We start from the raw sequence: 20,024 nt of genomic DNA, 5'->3' as shown, positions 1-20,024 counted from the left end.
TATTCGACTTTATCATGGATGAGACTTATAAGATTAGGAATCATACCATCCTTGGTCAAAAGAAATAACAAAATTAGACAATGCATAGATAATATAAAAAGTGAAAATATATAATGGAGTTATGATTTATTTGATTTAAGATAAAAAGGTCTAAAATGAAAAAAACACACAATATGCAACACAAGAGGAAAGTTCATCAGTTATCTTTCCAAACAAAGTAAAAATAATAATTTCTGACATCACTCTAAACCACAAATAACTTACAACCACCCACGCTTCAGTTTCTGGTCTAAGATTCTTGGTCCATAAGTTGACTTGACTATGTCAATGAGAAGGCGGAATTCCATCCATGCAAATAGTGTGACTGGAAGACTAGCAAGGCAAATGACTGGAATGACCACCCATGATTTTCCTTGTAGAATAATAAAAAGAGAAGCACAAAAGGTTATCATCATGGTTGCTATGGAGAAGATAAGGGTGGAAAGGCCTATCATCATCTTTATGGGTAAGGATCTAAGGAAATCTTCCTCCGCATAACGTGATGTGAGGACGCCAAGAAACATTAACAATGAAGTTGAGGCAGAAAGTAGAGACAGAGCATCACATATTATAAAGACCATAAACAGCTTCCCATGTAAGAATGTTGGCAAGCCTGAATCTTGATTGTTGCCACCTGGAACAGTAATTACTGCTGCAAACATAATGGTAACAATTAGAGCACCTACTAATGTACAAGAAGATGACGTCTCCTTCACCCATTTTTCTCCTTCTTTCACCAACTCTTTATGGCTTTCTGTAAACAATTCTCGTGCTGTTTGACCGTTTGTGTTTATGGAGTCTCTCACGGAAGGATGGACAACATTTTCCACCTCCTGCATTTATTATACAAAACCTCATAAAGATTATAGTTTAAGATATACAAAACCTCATTTGCCAAGCAGTGGCAGTGCCAGAAATTTAATTTTTCTTAAGGGGGTTCAAGTTAAATGTATCATTGTATTCCAACATCCTTAATTCTCTTAAAATAAATGCATATGACTTTATTTTGGGAAATTTTTTTTTTTTTTTGGGGTAAAATTATTTACTTATATATTTTTATAAACCTATGCTTTAAATACCCCTAAAATTAATGACTTATACATGACAAAAAGTAGGGATGACAGCTTTACCCCGCCCCGCGAAGGTTTTCCCTACCTCACATAGGGATGGGGCAGGGATGTGTTTAGACATTTTACCCCCCCCCCCCCCCGGCCCCCCCCTCAACATCCCCGCCTTACATTGATAAGGGTTATACTTGTAAATTTTTCATACCCTAAATTCATACTATTTGAACAAACAAATAAACACTAGCTTATTTAAATGCGTTGATATTAATGTTTTTGTTTTTATTGTAATATTGTCTTGTTAAACACTTGGATAATATTATTCCGTTCTTGCTAAAAATTAGTTTTATTCGATGAAATAAATTTAGTTGTAATCTCAAGTATATTTATATTAATGAAATAAGCTTTATAAAAAATATTCTAATGGTTATGTGGCAAATTAACATAAAGTAGAATTTTACAAGGTGGGATGGGGCCCACGAGGCTCCAAGGGGCGGCGATGGGGCAAGGAAGTTTTCCCCATCATATGGGACGGGACGGGTTGGGATAAGACAAAACCATGCGGAGCGGGGGTGAAAATCTCATCCTTCAGCCCTACCCCTCCCCATTACCATCCCTAATGAAAAGTCAATATTAAAAGGAAAATAAATGAGACACCAATAAATTAAAGAATATTTATAATTTAAAAAAAAAAAATGAAGGGGGCCATTAACTAAAAGTTATTCAAAATTTTGACATTAAAATAGAGGGGGAGGGGCATTTTTGGAGAAGCCAGGGGGACGTTGGCCCCCCCAGCCCCCTTCTCTTAGCTTGTAACTTAAGTGGTATCTCCTCATGCACAAAGTACTTGAGGATTTAGGGGGAAATGGTTCAATCTATGAGGTTAGTGGTATATTATAACTATCTAAAAAAAAAATACCTTGTAATTTAGTGTCTTTTTCCCATTATTTTAAAGAACGATTTGATCTACTGTGAATGAAAGGTTTATAGAATTAAAAAGTAAGAAGATTAAATGCCTGAAAATTTGCATGTTGAGTTGTGTGTATAGCTGTATAATGGTTACTTTTATATATGGTTCAATTTTCACACCCCCACTATTTTACATTTCTATGTTTACTTTCACTTTTAAGTGTTAAAATATGAACATTTCACATCAATTATAGATATGTATGTGAAATAGTAGATTAGTACAAGTGTGAAAGGATAATTTTCCCTATTATATAGGAGCATTAAATAATACAAAAATACGTACGTATACAAGTGCACAAGTACTAATTTTGTAAGGATAATAAAGTGTAGTGATGCACTGAATCATGACAGTTACATCTTGGCCTTTGGGTCTTGGGCCTATTTGGTCTAGTGTATAGGATATTTTTTAGAGATTATTATAGTATATAAGATACACTATAATAATAGTCAAGAACTTTATAACTCAATTGGTTGTCACATTTTGAAATGTTTATGACATTTAGGATTCAAATAGCCCCTCTCCCTTTATAACTATTGAGTGAAAATAATAATAATAATAATAATAATAATAATATGGCACTTTAGAGGTTTTATCTATTTTAATTCATAGGTGAAATTACATAAAAAGGATTAGAGTCTACACACTATTTTAGATTAGGTCTCAGTTTCTTAAATTCATTAATTAAAGTCATAAACTTGGGAAATCATTTCAATTTGAATCCTGTATTTACATACTTTATTCATATATGATATACCTTATTTTGAGTAGTAATAGCGCAGAGAAAAAGGGAAGCCATTTATAAAATTTTATATTTTACCTAAGGAATCAATTTCTATTTTTTGCCCATCACTTTATAACTCTAAGTGAAATTTTCTCTCTCTAAACAGATATTTCTCTCTTTATTCTTTCTATTTAATAATTCCAAAATTGATTTATGAACAATTGAAACGCAGAGTTTGATCAATGGTTTTCCATTTCAATATATTATATTGCTGCGCAAAATAATAAAGAAAAACAAAGACCTTGAATTGAAACAAACTTATAAATTTGAGACTTTAATTTTCAAAAATTAAAATTTTAAGACCCAATATAGAATATGGTACAAATTTTACACCTATTTATACGACCTTCATCTAATTTATATTAGTTGCTTCTTCTTCATAGATTGTATCTTTTAAGCTTTATGAGATAATAAATTGAGTAATTTGTATCAATCATATTTTTCCAACAAAAAATAAACACAATGTTTTTAATCATATAAATATTATCACCGTTCAGTATGAAACAATATGAATCTCAATAAAATATTTAATGTTAGGTTCTATATGTATATGATAATTGAAAAATACAAGAACACAAACTTGTGTAGGTAGCTGCAGTTTTGAAAGAATCTGATTTTAGTTGGTTCGATTGATCGAAGATGCTGTTTGATCAATCGAAGCACGATTCTGCAGATTTTAAATTTAGCTTGTTAAGCCCATCAAGTAATTAGGGTTTTAGTCCAGTTTCACTAGGTATATAAAGAAAATTTTACTGCACGCTACTCTTTTGAGATCTAAGAGGTTTTGTGCCTTTTACTCTTACAAGCATCTACCGGAGATCACACTTATATTCTTAGTGAGTTCTAATTAGCTCAGTTGATAAAGTCTTTTATCGTAGAACAAATAAGATAATAAAGAGCACAATGATCAGTAGCAAGCGCTATAGATTTAAACTCTTATATATATATATATATATAAGTTTAATTAAATCTAACAATTTAATGAATTCAAAAAAAAAAAAAAAAAAACGAATTAGAATATGAAATCACCCAATCTTTTAGTCTCTTTCATTTCACTTCCATTTCGTATTTGACATTTTATGATTTTTTTATTATTATTATCTCATTTCTGTTCATTTTCCTAACCTTATTGATAGGATATTGAAGTCGTACTTCTCTAGTACTAGATCACTCACATTCTGACATTTATGTGGATCTTTACTCTTTAGTCACCTATACACTCAGGCATTCTCACCTTTAAGGGGCTCTTTAATACTTTTAGGGTATGCTTTGAATTCGCTTATTTTGCTGAAATTGAAAACTTTTTCTTAAAAGTACTGTAGATAAAAGTAAAAATTAGTTTAAATAGTACAATAGGACTCATGAATAGTACCAAAAAAGTGCAGTGAGGCCATGAATAGTAACAAAAATAAGCTGAATGGTAAAATAAGTTGACTTTTTAATTTGGAGCCAAACACACACTTAGTCAACATTTTCAAAGAGTGTCAAATAATATATATATAAATATATATATATATATATATATATATATAACCAAAACCTTTGACTTTTTATTAACCTCTTTAGAGCTTGCCACATCATTATCATTTTTTTTTAAAATAAAATTATTTTTGTTTAGTCCAAATTTAACAAGGAGTGAAATTCTATCTCTCTAACAAGTTCAACTTAAACTCAAACTCATCATTATCATTTTTTTTAGACAAAATTATTTTTATTTAGTCCAAACTTAATAAGAAGTGAAACTCTATCTTTCTAACAAGTCCAACTAAAATTCAAACCCAAACGTTGATAACTTAACAATGAGTAAAACTCTATCTCTCTAACAAATTCAACTTAAACTCAAACTCATCATTATCGTTTTTTTAGACAAAATTATTTATGTTTAGTCCAAACTTAACAAGGAGTGAAATTCTATCTCTCTAACAAATCCAACTTAAACTCAAACTCAAACTCAAACGTTGATAATTTATCTCCAAATTTGCGAGGTTAATTATGAACACTATAAAATCAATGCAAACCCTAATATATATATATATATATATATATATATATTTTAAAAGCCAAATAAAGGTATAAGCTCATCTTCTGTTATTTTCTTCTCCTCTACTTTGTTTAAAAAGAAAAAAAAAATATTTTATGGTTTTTTTATGTATTTTTTAAAAAGTAATTTTTGTACTCGAACCACCAAACTTTCTTTAGTCATTTTTTACAGGATAAAAATGCTTGCAATAATTGAAATTTAAGATTTTTGCTACTGCATATGTCTTTACTTTACCTCACGATATGAAAGTATGTTAATTTATTGGGTAGAAAGCTTATATATGATATATTAACAGGAGGTATGGCTTTCATTATTTCAACGTGGGCTCCTGCTCAATATTTTTTTAGCGTGGGCCACATGCTGAGAAGATTCGTTTAAAGTTTAGACCTGTTAAAATTTAAAACTTATTATTTTATGGGTTCGTGTACTTTTTTCTTTTTCTTATATTTCTCTTTTGAATAGTCATATATTTTTTGAATTATTTCAATAACTTATTCTTTAATTAAATATTTTTTTTTTTTGGTATTTTGGAAGTTTTAACACCTAAATTTGTGTAGTTACACACACACACACACACACACACACATATGATCTATAATTTATAGGCTCTAAATCTTTTGATTCATTTCAATAGTTATAGCCATGAATTATTCTTTTGAATGTAATGCATCTTTCTTTTATTTCTTTATTGTTTAGTCATATATATTTTATTTTGTTTCAATAATTTCTAAGCAGTGAATCATTTGATCCTTTAATATTTTTTGGTCTTTCAAAATTTTTAATATCTAAATTTTTGAGTTATTTTTTTGTAGTATTTGATACTGTTTGACAAATTTTTTCTAAACTATTACACATTCAAGCAATGACTTCTTCGTCAAATTGTAACACAAATTGAAGGCATACAAGAGCAAATCATGCAATGATATAATTTCTTAATCAATTTAAAATTTTATTAAAATTATTTTAGTTTACCTCACAAATAGATAGGTTCCTGTGTATAGTATGGATTAGAGTACTAGCATTGGTGGTGCTAAAAAGCTATATTGCTATTTTTAACACCGCTAAATGCAAAAAATGAGGCTTCACTAGTGAAACTATAGCCAAAATTTTTGGTTCCATGCACAATTAAAGATGGTTGTACACTATAACTAAAGGTAAAATAGAAAATATATTTTTATTCTATGTTCAAACTACTTTAATTATTTTATTGATTTCTTTTCTTTATTTTTTCTCTTCTTTTTCTTTCATATCTGTTCATCCGTCTCTCTCATTTTCTCTACTCTTTCATTTTCTTGCTCTTTTCTTTTCTCAAAACTTTCTCTATTTCTTCTCAAAATTTTCACTCAAATTCTCTCTCTTTCTTCACTTCTCTAGTCTTCCTCCACCTCGCCGATCCCAGCCACCGACAGACCCACAAAGCCCGCCCAGCTCCGATTCAGACCCTTATCTATACTAGAGAATATTCCAATAACCCTTATCAACACCCTCCTTCACTACGCTTCAACATCCAATAACACATTCCACATGGCCTACGTAGAGCTCAAGCAAATCTTTGATGTGCTTTGAAAATGTTTTTCCCCATGCAATTTTCTTGTATTTGGGCTAACCCAAGAGACCCTTTTATGGAAAGCACTCAACCACAATGGCTGAACCGTGTTCATTGACGAGAACCGCTACTACGCTGCTTACATGGAAGAGAAACACCCAGAAATCGATGCCTATGTTGTGCAGGCTTTGTGGCTGATTTGGAGTTGCTGAGTTTGGGGTTGTTGGGTTTGTGTTTGGGTTTGTGTTTGTGTTGTGGCTGATTTGGGGTTTTTGTTGTGGGTTTGTGTTTGTGTTCGTGTTTGTGTTGTGGCTGATTTTGGTTCTTTCTTCCCAGAGGAGTTTTACACGGGTGGAGGTTGTGCCACCGTGAGTGCTTGAAAATAGTGAAGAATTATAGAGGAATAAATAAATAAATTATTTATTAAATTAGATAAATTATTTTATTGTGTTGTTTATATTATTTTATTATGTTAAAAGTTAAAATAAATAAAGTAACTTTTTGTAAAGTCATATTACTAAATTTATGGCTTTACTAGTGTGGATACTCTTAGTGACTAGTTAATCATAAAACTAAGAGAGAACCGAAAACAAGTCATCATTGAAGTTATTTTAAAAATATATAAAGTGAGAGATATTACCTTATACCATTGTGCTTCTCTTTGCATTAGAAAAGCTGCCCCTGGAACGGTATTACGTTTAGCAGAAGGTTCGAACATCGCTGCAATATGTAATATGCTATTTGAATCTTTATCTGCTCCTGCAAGTTTTGAGTTCTTTGCAGTAGATTTGCATAGGAGTCGAAATACTTCATCCTGACGATGAAGAACGGCAAGCATAAATATGTTTCGTTCCGTGGAGTTTTCAACACACCATACAAGTTCAGGACATGCGTTCAGTATAGCAATAACAAATTCAACTCTCCCTTTCTTGACAGCTTTGATGGTTGCTTTAATAACCATACCAATTTCTAGTTGAAAACTCAAACCTGGTAACACTTCACACATGTGAAGTAAAAGTTTATCGGATTGGTGGTGAAGGAGCTTCAATTCATATATTTGATTGATTTCTGAGTCAATAATCAAAACAATGTTTAGTCAACTAGATAATAAAAAATTTAAATTAAAAAAAAAAAAAGAAGAAGAAGAAGAGAGAAGTTGGCCATAATGATCAATAAGTAAGATATGAAATTAATTGACTAATGTATCATACCCAGGAATTTAAGGAGATTCCAAACAGATCCTCAAGCTGCAAAGTGAAAAAACAAAAAACAAAATCAAATACACTTACTTAAAAAGAATAGAGAACAGTTAGTTAGGGTTTACGCTTTTGCTATCAAGATTGGTTATAGGGGTGTACATAAAACCCACCGACCTGCCAAACCCGACCCGTCGGGTTGGGTCAGTTTTTAAGGCTTGGTGGGTTGGGTTGGGTTACAAAAAAAATTTTATAGTGGGTCGGGTTGGGTTTGGGTCATAAAATTACAAACCCACCAAACCCAACCCGACCCACCATATTTAATATATATATTTAAAATATATTATATATTTAATAATAATTTTTTTTAAATCAGCTGTGGGCACTTATATATATATTTAAATATATATTATATACTTAATAATTTAAAAAAAAAAAAAAAAACCAGCTATAGAGCAGCATTTCCTCGATTCCTCCTACTAATACTAATTTAATATATATATATATATATATATAATATATATTATATAATTAATAATTTTTTTTAAATAACCAGTTCTTCCTATCCTATATAAAAGCTAATTAGTTTACACAAATTCTAATAAATTACTATTGTTATTTAGTCATTAGTATTGTTTTCCTTTAAGGAGTTACATTGATACTAATCTTTAGGTTTTTTTAATATATTAATATTTATATTTTTTTCTACTCAATTTAATAATAATAATAATAATAATAATAATAATAATAATAATGATAATGATAATAAAAATTTGTCAAACCCATGGGTTCAACTCAACCCAATCCGACCCATGTGGGTTGGGTTGGGTTGGGTTAGGTTGGACTTATGTGATGGGTTGGGTTGAATTTTTTGTGACTCACCATGGTGGGTTGGGTCAAAAAATCCCCTCAACACGACCCATGCTGACCCCTAATTGGTTATGTAGATGTAGATTTGTAATGTATTTGTAGTAAGAAGTTTTTTTTAGAGCCTAGAGGAAGCTATAGATTTGCGATACAGTTTAAATAGTTCACTGTAACTAAAATCCATCCAGAGTAGAGATCTACATTCTAGTGAAGTTTTCTCTCTAAATTTTTTTTTTTAACATTTCTCTCGTTTTCTTATATTTTTCTTGAATTCTCAATCTTCATGGTATCCAAGACTTGAAGATCCAAAAATTGAATCCATTTTTTCAACCAATCAGCTATTAATAACTTCAATCTTACAAGTTCTCTCCACCATAAACACCATTTTATTTTATCCATGCACGTTTCAAATCTTATCTCTATCAAGCCTGATAGTTCTAACTATGCGCTTTGGAAGCATCAAACAATAACTTCCCTTTTTTGATCCTACTCCTTGCTGATTTTATTGATGTTACACAACTAAATCCTGAAAAGTTAAAAGTATCTCCAAGATAAGAGTGGTACAACATCAACAAACAGAGGCAGCACTACACTTTGTTTAGGGTTCAAATGAACCTCCTGCCTTCATTTTTTATTATTATTTTATATAATATATTTTTTGTTAGTTTAATACTTTAATTTATTCTTAAAATTTTTATTTTTGTACACCCGGACTTAAATTTTATACACCCTTATTACAAATATTTTCAACTCTAAGAGTAAGAATATATAAGTGTTTGTGGATTGTAAGTGTCACTCTTTATCATAAATTTATATTAGAGTAATGCTACAACTGTGAACTATTTTACAACATTTTTACAAAATATTGATGTGGCTAACCTCCTATTAGGTTTTATCTCGGCCCACCATTAATATCACTTTTTCATTTACCAATAATCGCTCACCATATCAGCAGTTTGTAAAATATTTTGTAAAATAATTTGTATCTCTAGCATTATTCTTTATATTATATGTGTGTGAGTGTATCTAATATTTATTGTGTGCATTATTTTTTGTTAAAATGTTATTTGTGTAAATAATGATGTATGTGGAAGTTTGTGTGTATAGTATAAAATATAAGGGAAATGTTTTGACACCACTTTCATAGGAAATATAACAATTTTCATAGGATATCCATTAACATGACCCTAAATATAATATAACTTTATATAATTTAGTAATTAGGAATATGCATGTGTGTATTGTTATCATATTATAATAACTTTTTGTTATAAAGTCAGAAAAATTCAAAAAAAAAATTGTAAAGTTAATGATTTGAGTTTATTCATTTAGTTTAAAATATTTTTATAAAAACAAAGAAAAATAGATAATAACAACTACTTAAAAATAAAAATGTTAGACAAACTTAACAAGATAAAATGGTCATAACTACCCACAATGGCAATAAATACTCATAATGAACTATCATATAACAATTTAAAATTTGAAAACTTGTAAGAGAAAATTGTAAAACTTCAATTTTTTTTTTTTTTTGTTAATAACTCAATATATTCAAGTTCTCTTTTTATTAAATTTTTTTTTTTTCATTTAAATTTTTTAATGACCCCCTAAACAAAATTATGTCAACAAGTGAGAATCCACTCTATCAACAATGGAAGGCATGAGATTAGGTGCTTAAAACTCTAATGCAACTCTTTCACCCTCAGCATTGTCTCTAGTAGTGGAACAAGACATTGTGCAAGGAGTTTGGAAGGTTCTTGAATGGTAATATACTTGTATCTCACACGCACGTGGTCAATCTGAAAATTGAGTTGAACAACGTGAACAAGAATAATGAGACAGTGAATAACTTTCAGCGAAATATCATGGAAGTAAAAAATAAGTGTGCTTCTATGGGAGTTCATGTGGTTGACAAAGAAATTCTCCATAGGGGGGGTGTTTGGTTGGCCATAACTGTTAAGTTGTGATTTTTCTATGTTCATTTTTGTTGACTTTATTTCGAGTCAATTTGATTGTAATTCATGCTTTTCTTTCCTTGTATTTTTGTGGAATTTACTGTATAAATGTATTTTGTCAAAGAATAGCCAAAATGGGAGATTGTAAAATTTGGTCTAATACCATCATACTAATAACATAGTGCATTTATGGGCTTAGTCTTGTTATGTATGCGCCTTGTATTAACTGTAAGTGAAATCCGAAATTCTATATTTGTTTGTGGTAAATGCATATTCCATGTTGTCATACTTTGTTTTTCTATTTATTTGACTGATCTTGACACGATTGTAAAATGGTTCATATCTCTCTCCTCACAATTTTATTATGCGAAAAAACTCTTAAAAACCCGTAATTTGAAAACTAATTTGACTAGGAAAATGTGGAGTTTAATGTGATATATGTTGTAGATGCCAAAGCAAAAGACTTATGTTATTACAAAACAAGTATTTTGAGGCATTTGTGTTCCAATGTATGAAAACAAGTTTGGTAAGTTGAAGTTTCACATAAATCATAAATTTATATCTATATTGACGCAACTGAGACTAAATTTTTGGTCATTGAAGCCTCATTCTAGAATTTTGGACTAATTCGCATTTGATATTTACACACAACACACGAGTCTATTCCTCATTGAATGCCTATCTTATTTGTGTGATTGTGCTCATTTAAATTCGATTAATTTGTATGTGCATAATCTTATTATGGTTGAATCAGAAAGATTTTTGTTTGTTTTGTTTGCCTTTGGAGGTGTTTTTCAATAACCTTGATTTTATCTCTTTTGAGTCTTGTATTTTGAAAAAAATCTTGAAAATTTGGTTTTGAAAAACAGAGGGTCAAAGTCACTCGTGAGTGCTTCACAAGTAACTCGGGAGTTGATCAAGCTACGATTTAGTTTTCTCAAAATCTAAGTTTGGGCAGTGGCACTCTCAAAAAAACTTCATTTTTGTCTAATATTTTTTATTGAATTATGTTGAATTTGATGCTATGAGTTTGATTTTGTTCATTTGTGACATAATTTTCCTGAATTAAGGCTAGTTGTGCACATGTTCATTCATCGGTTCATATGTTGTTTTTTCATTTGCACACCGGGTGTTCGATGAAATGTCCAAATGACATCTTCATCCCCATTTGGGCTTTAATGAGTGCCTAACCTTGGGGATAAGTGTTTTATGGATAGTAAACCATGTCCATGCATTCATTCATTCATTTTGACATTGTTTGTACTTATGCACTTTTGCCTCTATGTCTATGCCATAACCCGTGTGGGTGCTTTGTATGAATGCATGTGTTTTTCGGTTATGTGTGAATGCTTGTGATTCTATCTCATACATCTTGTGGTCTTTCATGATATTCATTCATGCACTCATTCTTGTTTGAGCTTCATTTCTCATACATCATGTTCCTCATATGCATCATTATCCTTGTTTTTAACTCTTTTTCTTTCCCTCTTTCTATAGGGAAAAATGCATTTATCAAGGGATATCTTTTATTTCTATCAATCCAAAGAAAGAACTGCCTCTTCCTATTTGTTTGTCTGGTGAGATAGTAGAAAGAAATTTAGACCCTAAAGAGCCCTCCTTTACCACTTAAGTTGGACTTGAGAGTTGGGAGTGAACAAGCATTTACATATAGAGTAATGCTAGAGATACAAACTTTTTTATAAAAAGTAATTATAAACTGCTGATGTGTTGAGTAATTATTGATAAATAAAAGAAATGATGTTAATAGTGTGTCTAGATGAAAATCAGTAAAAAGTTGACCATAACAACATTTTACAAAAATGTTGTAAAATAGTTTATATATGTAGCATTACTTCAACATACAACCAAGACTAGGTCTTGTTTGTCAAATATCACAAAAGATTAGTAGTTTTTTTATTTATTTATTTTTTGTTTTATACAAGATAGAAATTTTACTTGTACCTATATGTGTGGAGTAACCATCGCACTAAGAGTATGTGATAGTCAAAAGATTAGTAGTTACAACTCCTAGATTTGTGCAATTCTGCAACATAGGTTCCTATATTAGAGCTTCCCTTTTCTGTTTGATATTTTATTTATTTTTTATTTTTCTCCTTTAGCATTTTGTATCTAGTATTAGTATATACTGGAAAACTAAAAATTAGTTTATTAGTTTCTCAATTTCCGTTGTCTTGGAAAAATATGGAAAATTATTTTACCACTATTATCTATATTTAAATGAAAATAATGCTATTGCTATTTATTAGGTGAGCAAAACTTAAGTTTTTCCAAAATATTATTTTCATTGTGACAAATAAAAGATCCTATGAAAAGTTGAGTATTGATAAGAATTTACCCGATCCGACATTTCTTGCTTGACCGCTTTTTTCCTTCTCTGATTTTTGGATGCTTATAGGAATTTGGTTGGTGGCATGAGCGGGTGGAATGCTTATACCTTGCAGCAGAATTGACCAATGAATCTTGAGTAAAAGAAACAATGATGATGAAAAATAAAATAGGAGGACTTCAATTTTTTTTTTTTTTAATTTCTTATGATATTAAATAAGTTTTTTAAATCTCACATCCATCTATGTCGAAATTATAATATTTATTTTTAATTAGATTTTAGATTTTAGAGGTATAACAAGCTTAGCCTTCATATAATTTCGTTATACAAATTATCTTATTTTAAATTGTACTTATTAGTACTTATTAATTAAATATTTATCAAACATAATATATATTTTTCTTAGCTTTTTCGTGCATTGCACAACTTATATAGTAATATTTTTTTTTTAATAAGTAATGGAAGATATATATTAAAGAAGAACACAAGCCCGTACATAGAAAATGTACTAAGCAAGCAAAAACATCAAGAAACCAAATTACAAAGATCAAACAAAACAGGAAGAGATAAACAAGAAAAAGAAGGTAAAACTAAGCACCATTCGAGAAGAGTAAGAAAGAGAAAAGACTTAAACTCAAGAATGGACCGTTCACGACCCTCAAAGCTTCTAGCATTCCACTCCCTCCGGATACACCACATTAAACAGTGAGGCACCATCCTCCAAATAACTATATTACAATGACGCCTGAAGTTGCAAGACCAACAGTCTAACAAATCCACTACCCTTTGCGGCATCACCTAACAAATACCACCCAAGCAAAAAACCATACTCCACATCTCAAAAGCAAAAGGACAGTGAAGGAGGAAATGATCAACAGATTCCCCAGACCTTTTGCACATATAACACCACTCAAGAATAACAAGATGCCTCTTCCGAAGGTTATCAATAGTTAGAATCTTGCCTAAAGCAGCAGTCCAAGAAAAAAAAGCTACCCGGGGGGGAACCTTTGAATGCCACAAAAGTTTCCACGGGAACGAGGTGACGATAGAGGGGGAAAGAGAGTGATAATACCCGCTCACCACAAAACCCCTACTGCTAGTTGGCTTCCAACTAAATTTGTCAGAACAAACACCTCGCACCTTAGTGGAATAGATCAAATCCATACAAGAATCCAACTAATCTATATAATTTATAAAATTATAATTAAACTAGAAGTTCAATAGAAATTAAGCTATTTCACTATAAGTATTCATACCACCGCACACCCTTGGTGCGGTGGTCACTCTACAAATATAAGTGTTTGTGGAGTATGGAAGGCAAGGGCCGGGGTTTAAGTCTCCAGGAGGGAGTTTCACATACATATACACTTAGATTATGTTAGAGTAGAAATTCCATCTTGTAAAAAAAAAAAAACTATTAGTATTCATAAATAAAAATTTAATTAAGCTAATCCACTCTAAGTATTAATGAATAAAAAGTTTAATTAAGCCCAAGAAAGTCAATTTAATACCCTACCGGCTGGTACTTATAGTATTTATCTTACTGGCACATACACTGGAAAAATTATATAGTCCTCATGGTGGACCACGTCACTTGTCCACCATTCCAGTAAAAGACTCCCCACCTGTTTAAAATTGTGGAGTTTTAAATAAAAACTAAATACACTGATATGGAACATCGGTGTTTCAGTAGACCCATTTTAACAATACTTGGTTATCTACTGGATTTTAGCCACAAAAAAAAAAAGAAAAAGAAAAAAAAGGGGGGGGGGGTGGGGGGGGGGGGGGGGGAAGGTAATAGATATGCCACTGCCTTTCGGGGACTGGCCCCATTTCTCCAATCGTCCCTTTCTCTTCTTCTTCAAACAAGATGTCCTCTCTGACATTCTGTTTCTCTTTTCTCATTTTTTTTTTTTTTTTTACTGAATCTGTTTCTCTTTCTTTTATGACTGATCTTATGTTCTTTTAATTTTGTGCCTATGTTGAGACTTTCTTTAGTTTAGTCATAATTTTAAAAATCAGACTGAATCAGCCTGCTCAACGTAAAACCAGACCCTAATTCAATCTAGGAAAACCAGGAAAATGGGTCAAAACTCAAGAATTGGGCTTTTTTTGGATTCTTTGACCATTCTGATTTTTAAAAATGTGGTTTTATTAATAAAAAGAAGAAGTGCCTATTGTTACATGTGGAGGTATAGCCTGACACCCACCCACATGAACTTTGATAATCCAAAGTTGCAAACATCTCTTTTTATTAGAACACAAATTTCAAAGGTTATTTTTTGGTTGTTAAGTGGGAAAAGTTATCATTTTTTTATTTTTTATTTTTTATATAAATATATAATCTGCCATCTATCAAATCTCCACCACAATCATCATTATTTCTATGAAAACAAACTGTTTACACAAGATTAAAGAAGAGAGAAAAAAATTAGACACAAGGAATTTATATGATTCGGCAATATGTCTACATCTATAGGTGACGACAAACAAAGTTCCACAATAAAATAAGGAGTTTACAATAGTAGCAAATATCACTCTCACAAGACTCAAACTTGGTAAATATAAAAAGAGAAACAAGAAATGGTGTTAGTCATTTTCAGCCATAAGATGCCCCTCCCCTCCACTGGCTCCACATTATGAAAAGCTTTCATATATGCCAGACGCATGAGACATGTGTCTCGCTGACACAGGCCTCACAGGTGTGTTTTTGTTGAGTAACATATCATTCCTAAGTCCTTACTTTCCTTATTTAAGATTCTCCTATTATTCTTTCAAGTGAAAAGTTTAAAAGATTTTGTACTATAAAAGGTCTTATAAATATCATAACATGCCGTAAATGTTAGTGTTACGAATTATTTTACGTTAAAACTTTAGAAGCTTTTGTAGTTTAAAAAGTAATATAAATATCATAACTCATAAGTAACATACTACGGATGAACAGTCTCCAAATTCAGGCATCTAGACCACAGGTCCTTTGCATGTAGATGTGGCTTGAGCTATGAACCCATAAAAGGTCTAAGTTATGATATATTCTTTATGATGTAGATATTAAACTTGGGCGACGTGTGGTGATTGCGGGAGACACACTCTGACATTTGGAAGATGTATGTTACTAAGTTGAGATTCGAATCCTCTCCATTTCACTTTGAAATGGAGCCTCTCCACTTCGTGGCTAGGATCTATTTTAAATAGATAAATGGCTTAAAACAACCCACCTCACTATCTCACTTAAAAGCCCAACTTAGCAGTGCTAAAGATCGATAAAAATAGAGGTAAATAGATAAATAAAATCAAATAAAAGAAAGAAGAACAAGAACAAGATCAAGGGTTGGTAGAGAGCAGAGTAGAAGAAGAACAAGACCCGTATACTTACTAAATTCTTAAGGGCAAGGATTTGTTGCAACCTTGATTGCTGCAAATCTTGCACAAAAGTGGATGTGGCAATATGTTAAAATGACACATGTCCAGTTAGTGTCTCTCACTCCTCTCTTCCCCCCCCCCCCCCCCTTCTCTCTCTTTCTCTTTCTCATGTTCACATATTACGTAGGACTTGTTGTAACCAAGTTATCCTTGCCCAAATCTTAAATCAAATCATTTGGTAACTATTCAGAATAGAAAGAATAAAAAAGGCGGAGAAGGGGCAACGCTACAGAAAGACCAAAAAAAGATTGATAAGTTCTTGCGAATTATGGCCAAAATGTCACCATAGCACTGTTTATCGAAATATATATCAATCTACCACTGTTTCATAAATATGTAGAGATCTATAACTTTTTAGGTACTTGAGTTTGGGAAACTTGTGTGTTTCCATGGTACTCGAGTTCCATGGAAAAATTTTGAAAGTTTTTTATGGTACTCGAGTTCCATAAAATTAAAATTTTCCGGCAATTTTGAAGGCAATTTTTTTTAAAGAACTCAAGTTTATAGAACTTGAGTTACCCGGCAAACTCGAGTTTAAAAAAGGTGATAGATCCATACATATTTCTAAAACAGTGGTAAATTAATATATATTTTGGTAAACAGTGGTATTTGGTCATTTAAGCCTGCTAATTATTATCAAAACAGTGATGAGAATGAATGTAGTCCTTCAAAGGAACTAGGCATCCTAGAATGGAAATAGAAGAGAAATAGAGAGAGAGAGAGAACAATAGAGAAGAGAGTCAATCTGCTTAACATTTCACAGATGCCAATTTCATTCCCTTACAAGTGTTTATATGCAATTACCAATCAATATAGTCTGTTATTCCCCTAACTAACTCAACTTCATTCACTTGTGCTAACTAACTCAACTACCTCTTCCTCCACTCGTGTTAACTGCTTCCACATCAAAGCCACATCAGCACTTCTGCTAACGAACCCAACAGACGGCAACTACAACTACAATGTAGCTCCTATCAAAGGCAAGATTCTCAAACCCATTCTACAGGAAGGAAAAAAAAAAATCCCACTTCTAAAATCCATTCGTTGACTATAGAAAAAAGGGAAGAAGAAGAATAAGAGCTTTGATCACTTGATCTGTTACACTAAAATAAAGAACCCAGATAGGCTGTAATCTGTTACAGGAAGATAAGGAATCTAGATTTTCTGTTAGTCTCCTACATAACAATTTTCACTCAAAATTAGCAAGTATTCTCACTCTTTGCCACACCACAGCAGCCATCAGACCATCATCGGTAGTAGATCTACCGTCACCCAACATCTGCTTGTTTTATTCTCAAAGCCATTCGATCTTCTTTCTATTTTGTTTTTATATGTGTATATATATATATATATATATAAAAGGTTTTTTTATTTCTTAGTTGGACTAACTTAAACACCATATCCATTACTTCTATTACTGTTTTTAAACGAGGTGACACATTATAAGCCATTGATCTAATTTAAATAGATCCTAGCCATGATTTGGACAATTCAAATCCATTTAGATTATTGTATCCACAAGGTGATCATAGGAAGATACATTGGAAAAAGTGGGATATTTTATGTCAACCAAAATTCAAAGGGGGCTTTGGTTTTAGGGAGTTGGGTAAGTTTAATGAGGTCATGTTAGCTAAGCAAGTTTGGAGGTTGGTCCATGACATAGATTCCCTATTTTATAGTGTTCAAGGCGAAATATTTTCCTACAGGTACCATTTTTGATGCCAAGGCAAGTTCAAGGTCTTATGCTTGGAAAAGTATTCTCAAAGCTTGAAAGGTGATTTTGTTAGGTGCCCAGTGGAGGATAGGTGATGGGTCCTTGGTAAAGATTTTTAAGGATTCTTGGCTCCTTGGTGCCCATTCAGGAAGAGTTCTGTCCCCGGTTTCTGTATTTTTAGAAGAAGCCACAGTGGAACAGCTGATTGATAGTGATTCTCGGTGGTAGAACACAAATCTGGTGGACACTATTTTCATACCTTCAGAAGCACAGCAGATAAAATCCATCCTGGTTTGCCATTCTGCTCAGAAGGATTTTCTGTTTTGGCCTCCTTCTCGAACTGGTATGTATCAGGTTCGCCCAAGTTACCATTTGTTATGTGATTTGCACGATAATGGGGTGGCTTCATCTTCGGATATAGCTGGGCAGAAAAAGTTTTGGAACAGCCTCTAGAAGCTAAACATTCCAAACAAGGTGAAATTTTTCCTTTGGCGAGCTTGTACAAATTCCATCCCCACTATGCTTAATTTACATAAGCGTAGAATTGTTCCATCCTCAATTTGTAGCCTTTGTCATGCAGGGGAGGAATCAGTTCTTCATGCCCTTTGGTCTTGTGATGATATCTGTTCGGTGCGGGGTCCTTGTTTCACGTCTTTACCTTTTGAATTTTCCAGGGTCAGCTCGTTTAGGGACCTACTTGAGCTGGTGTTTTGCTTCTCGCTGAATTCTGAAGTTTTTGCGATGACTTGCTGGACTATATGGAATCGTTGGAATAAGCTACGGGTGGGAGAGGTGGTTTGGCCGCTGACTAAGATTGCTGGTGTTGCGCGTCGTCGTCTGCAGGAGTTCCAGCAGGTCCGTCGCTGTCCCAACAAGAAGGTTCGTGCATAGAGACCTCGATGGAAGCCTCCTGATGCGGGTTTTGCGAAGGCAAACTTTGATGGGGGCGATTTTTGAGGATTTAAGGGCAGCGGGTATTGGAATGGCTGTTCGGAATGAACTTGGGGAGGTGGTTGTAGCTTTGGCAGAGCAAATTCCCATTCCAGATTCTGTTTTTACTCTCGAATCTTTGGCAGCTAGGCGTGCGGTTCATTTTGTTCGGGAACTTGGTCTTCATAATGTTGTCTTTGAGGGTGATTCGGAGTCTTCCATTCACGCCATTAGTAACAGACTTTTATTACTTTCGTCTTGTGGTTATATTATTCATGACATTTTATTGTTTGCTAGCTCATTTTAGAGCTTTTCTTTTTCTCATGTGCGTAGGAAAGGTAATGCTTTAGCTAATGCCTTAGCTAAGAGAGCTAGGTTGTCTAGTCCTTTATTGGTTTGGATGGAGTCTATTCCTCCGAATCTGTATAACTGTTATTTGTCGGATTTTTCGTCTTTTAATTAAAGTAGCCTCCTTGGCTGCTTTCTCAAAAAAAAAAAAAAAAAAAAATTATTGTATCTTAATTCACCCTTTTTTTCCTAGGGGGTCAATTTTTGAAGCTACTAACTCTTTGGGATCATATGCTTGGCAAAGCATATTGAGGGCTAGGAAGGTCATATCGGTTGGGATGAGGTGGAGAAAAGGGGATAGGAAGAGTATAAAGATCTATGATGATAGAGGGATCCCAGGTACTAAAACAACAAAGATTTTATCACCTCGAGTTCTTGCCTTGGAGGATGCTATGGTCGACTTCATGATGAACTTAGACTCGGGTTTATGGAATAGTTCGGTGATTGATCAACATTTCCTTTGCTTTGAAGCCCAACGAATAAAAGTTATTCCTCTCTGTGTGTCCAGACAGGTGGATTGTGTTATTTGGCAACGATGCAAGAATGGAGAGTATTCGGTTAAGACTAGATATCAGCTGCTGTGTGAGGATGAAGATAAGGGTATTCCGTCAAGCTTAGAAAATTCAAGGCAAAATTTTTTTTGGTCTTGCATTTGGAAGCTTAGAGTTTCGAGTAAAATTAAAACTTTTCTCTGGTAGGTGTGTTCTGAGGCTCTACCTATCAAAGAAAATCTGGAGAAGAGTAAAGTTTTGGAGGATACAAGATGTAGTCTATATTCCTCAACACAGAAATCTACATTCCAT

The 20,024-nt window shown here is 32.5% G+C and overlaps 1 protein-coding gene across 1 annotated transcript; it reads right to left on the bottom strand.

The window, feature by feature from the left end:
* Window positions 1-260: 260 nt before the first annotated feature.
* On the bottom strand, window positions 261-18,352 carry LOC115985271 (ankyrin repeat-containing protein ITN1-like). The gene is made up of 4 exons (XM_031108233.1): window positions 18,203-18,352; window positions 7,653-7,688; window positions 7,082-7,483; window positions 261-872 (listed from the first exon to the last, which is right to left on the bottom strand). Exons 1-4 carry the CDS (start codon window positions 18,350-18,352, stop codon window positions 261-263), a joined length of 1,200 nt encoding a protein of 399 aa, XP_030964093.1.
* Window positions 18,353-20,024: the final 1,672 nt, after the last annotated feature.

The sequence above is a fragment of the Quercus lobata genome, chromosome 4, assembly GCF_001633185.2.
Source record: "Quercus lobata isolate SW786 chromosome 4, ValleyOak3.0 Primary Assembly, whole genome shotgun sequence".
Classification (NCBI taxonomy): domain Eukaryota; kingdom Viridiplantae; phylum Streptophyta; class Magnoliopsida; order Fagales; family Fagaceae; genus Quercus; species Quercus lobata.
Note: the sequence above shows the minus strand (reverse complement) of the source record. Positions and strands in the feature narration are given on the sequence as shown.

Bases quoted from the DNA above. Each gene is read 5' to 3' on its own strand.
- LOC115985271 (XM_031108233.1), bottom strand. From the start codon at position 18,352: ATGAAGCCACCCCATTATCGTGCAAATCACATAACAAATGGTAACTTG. The intron at 7,689-18,202 runs GTATGAAAATAG...TTCACTTTGCAG, and splicing joins TATCTGCTGTGCTTCTGAAG to CTTGAGGATCTGTTTGGAAT. The intron at 873-7,081 runs GTAATATCTCTC...TAATAAATGCAG, and splicing joins GAGAAGCACAATGGTATAAG to GAGGTGGAAAATGTTGTCCA.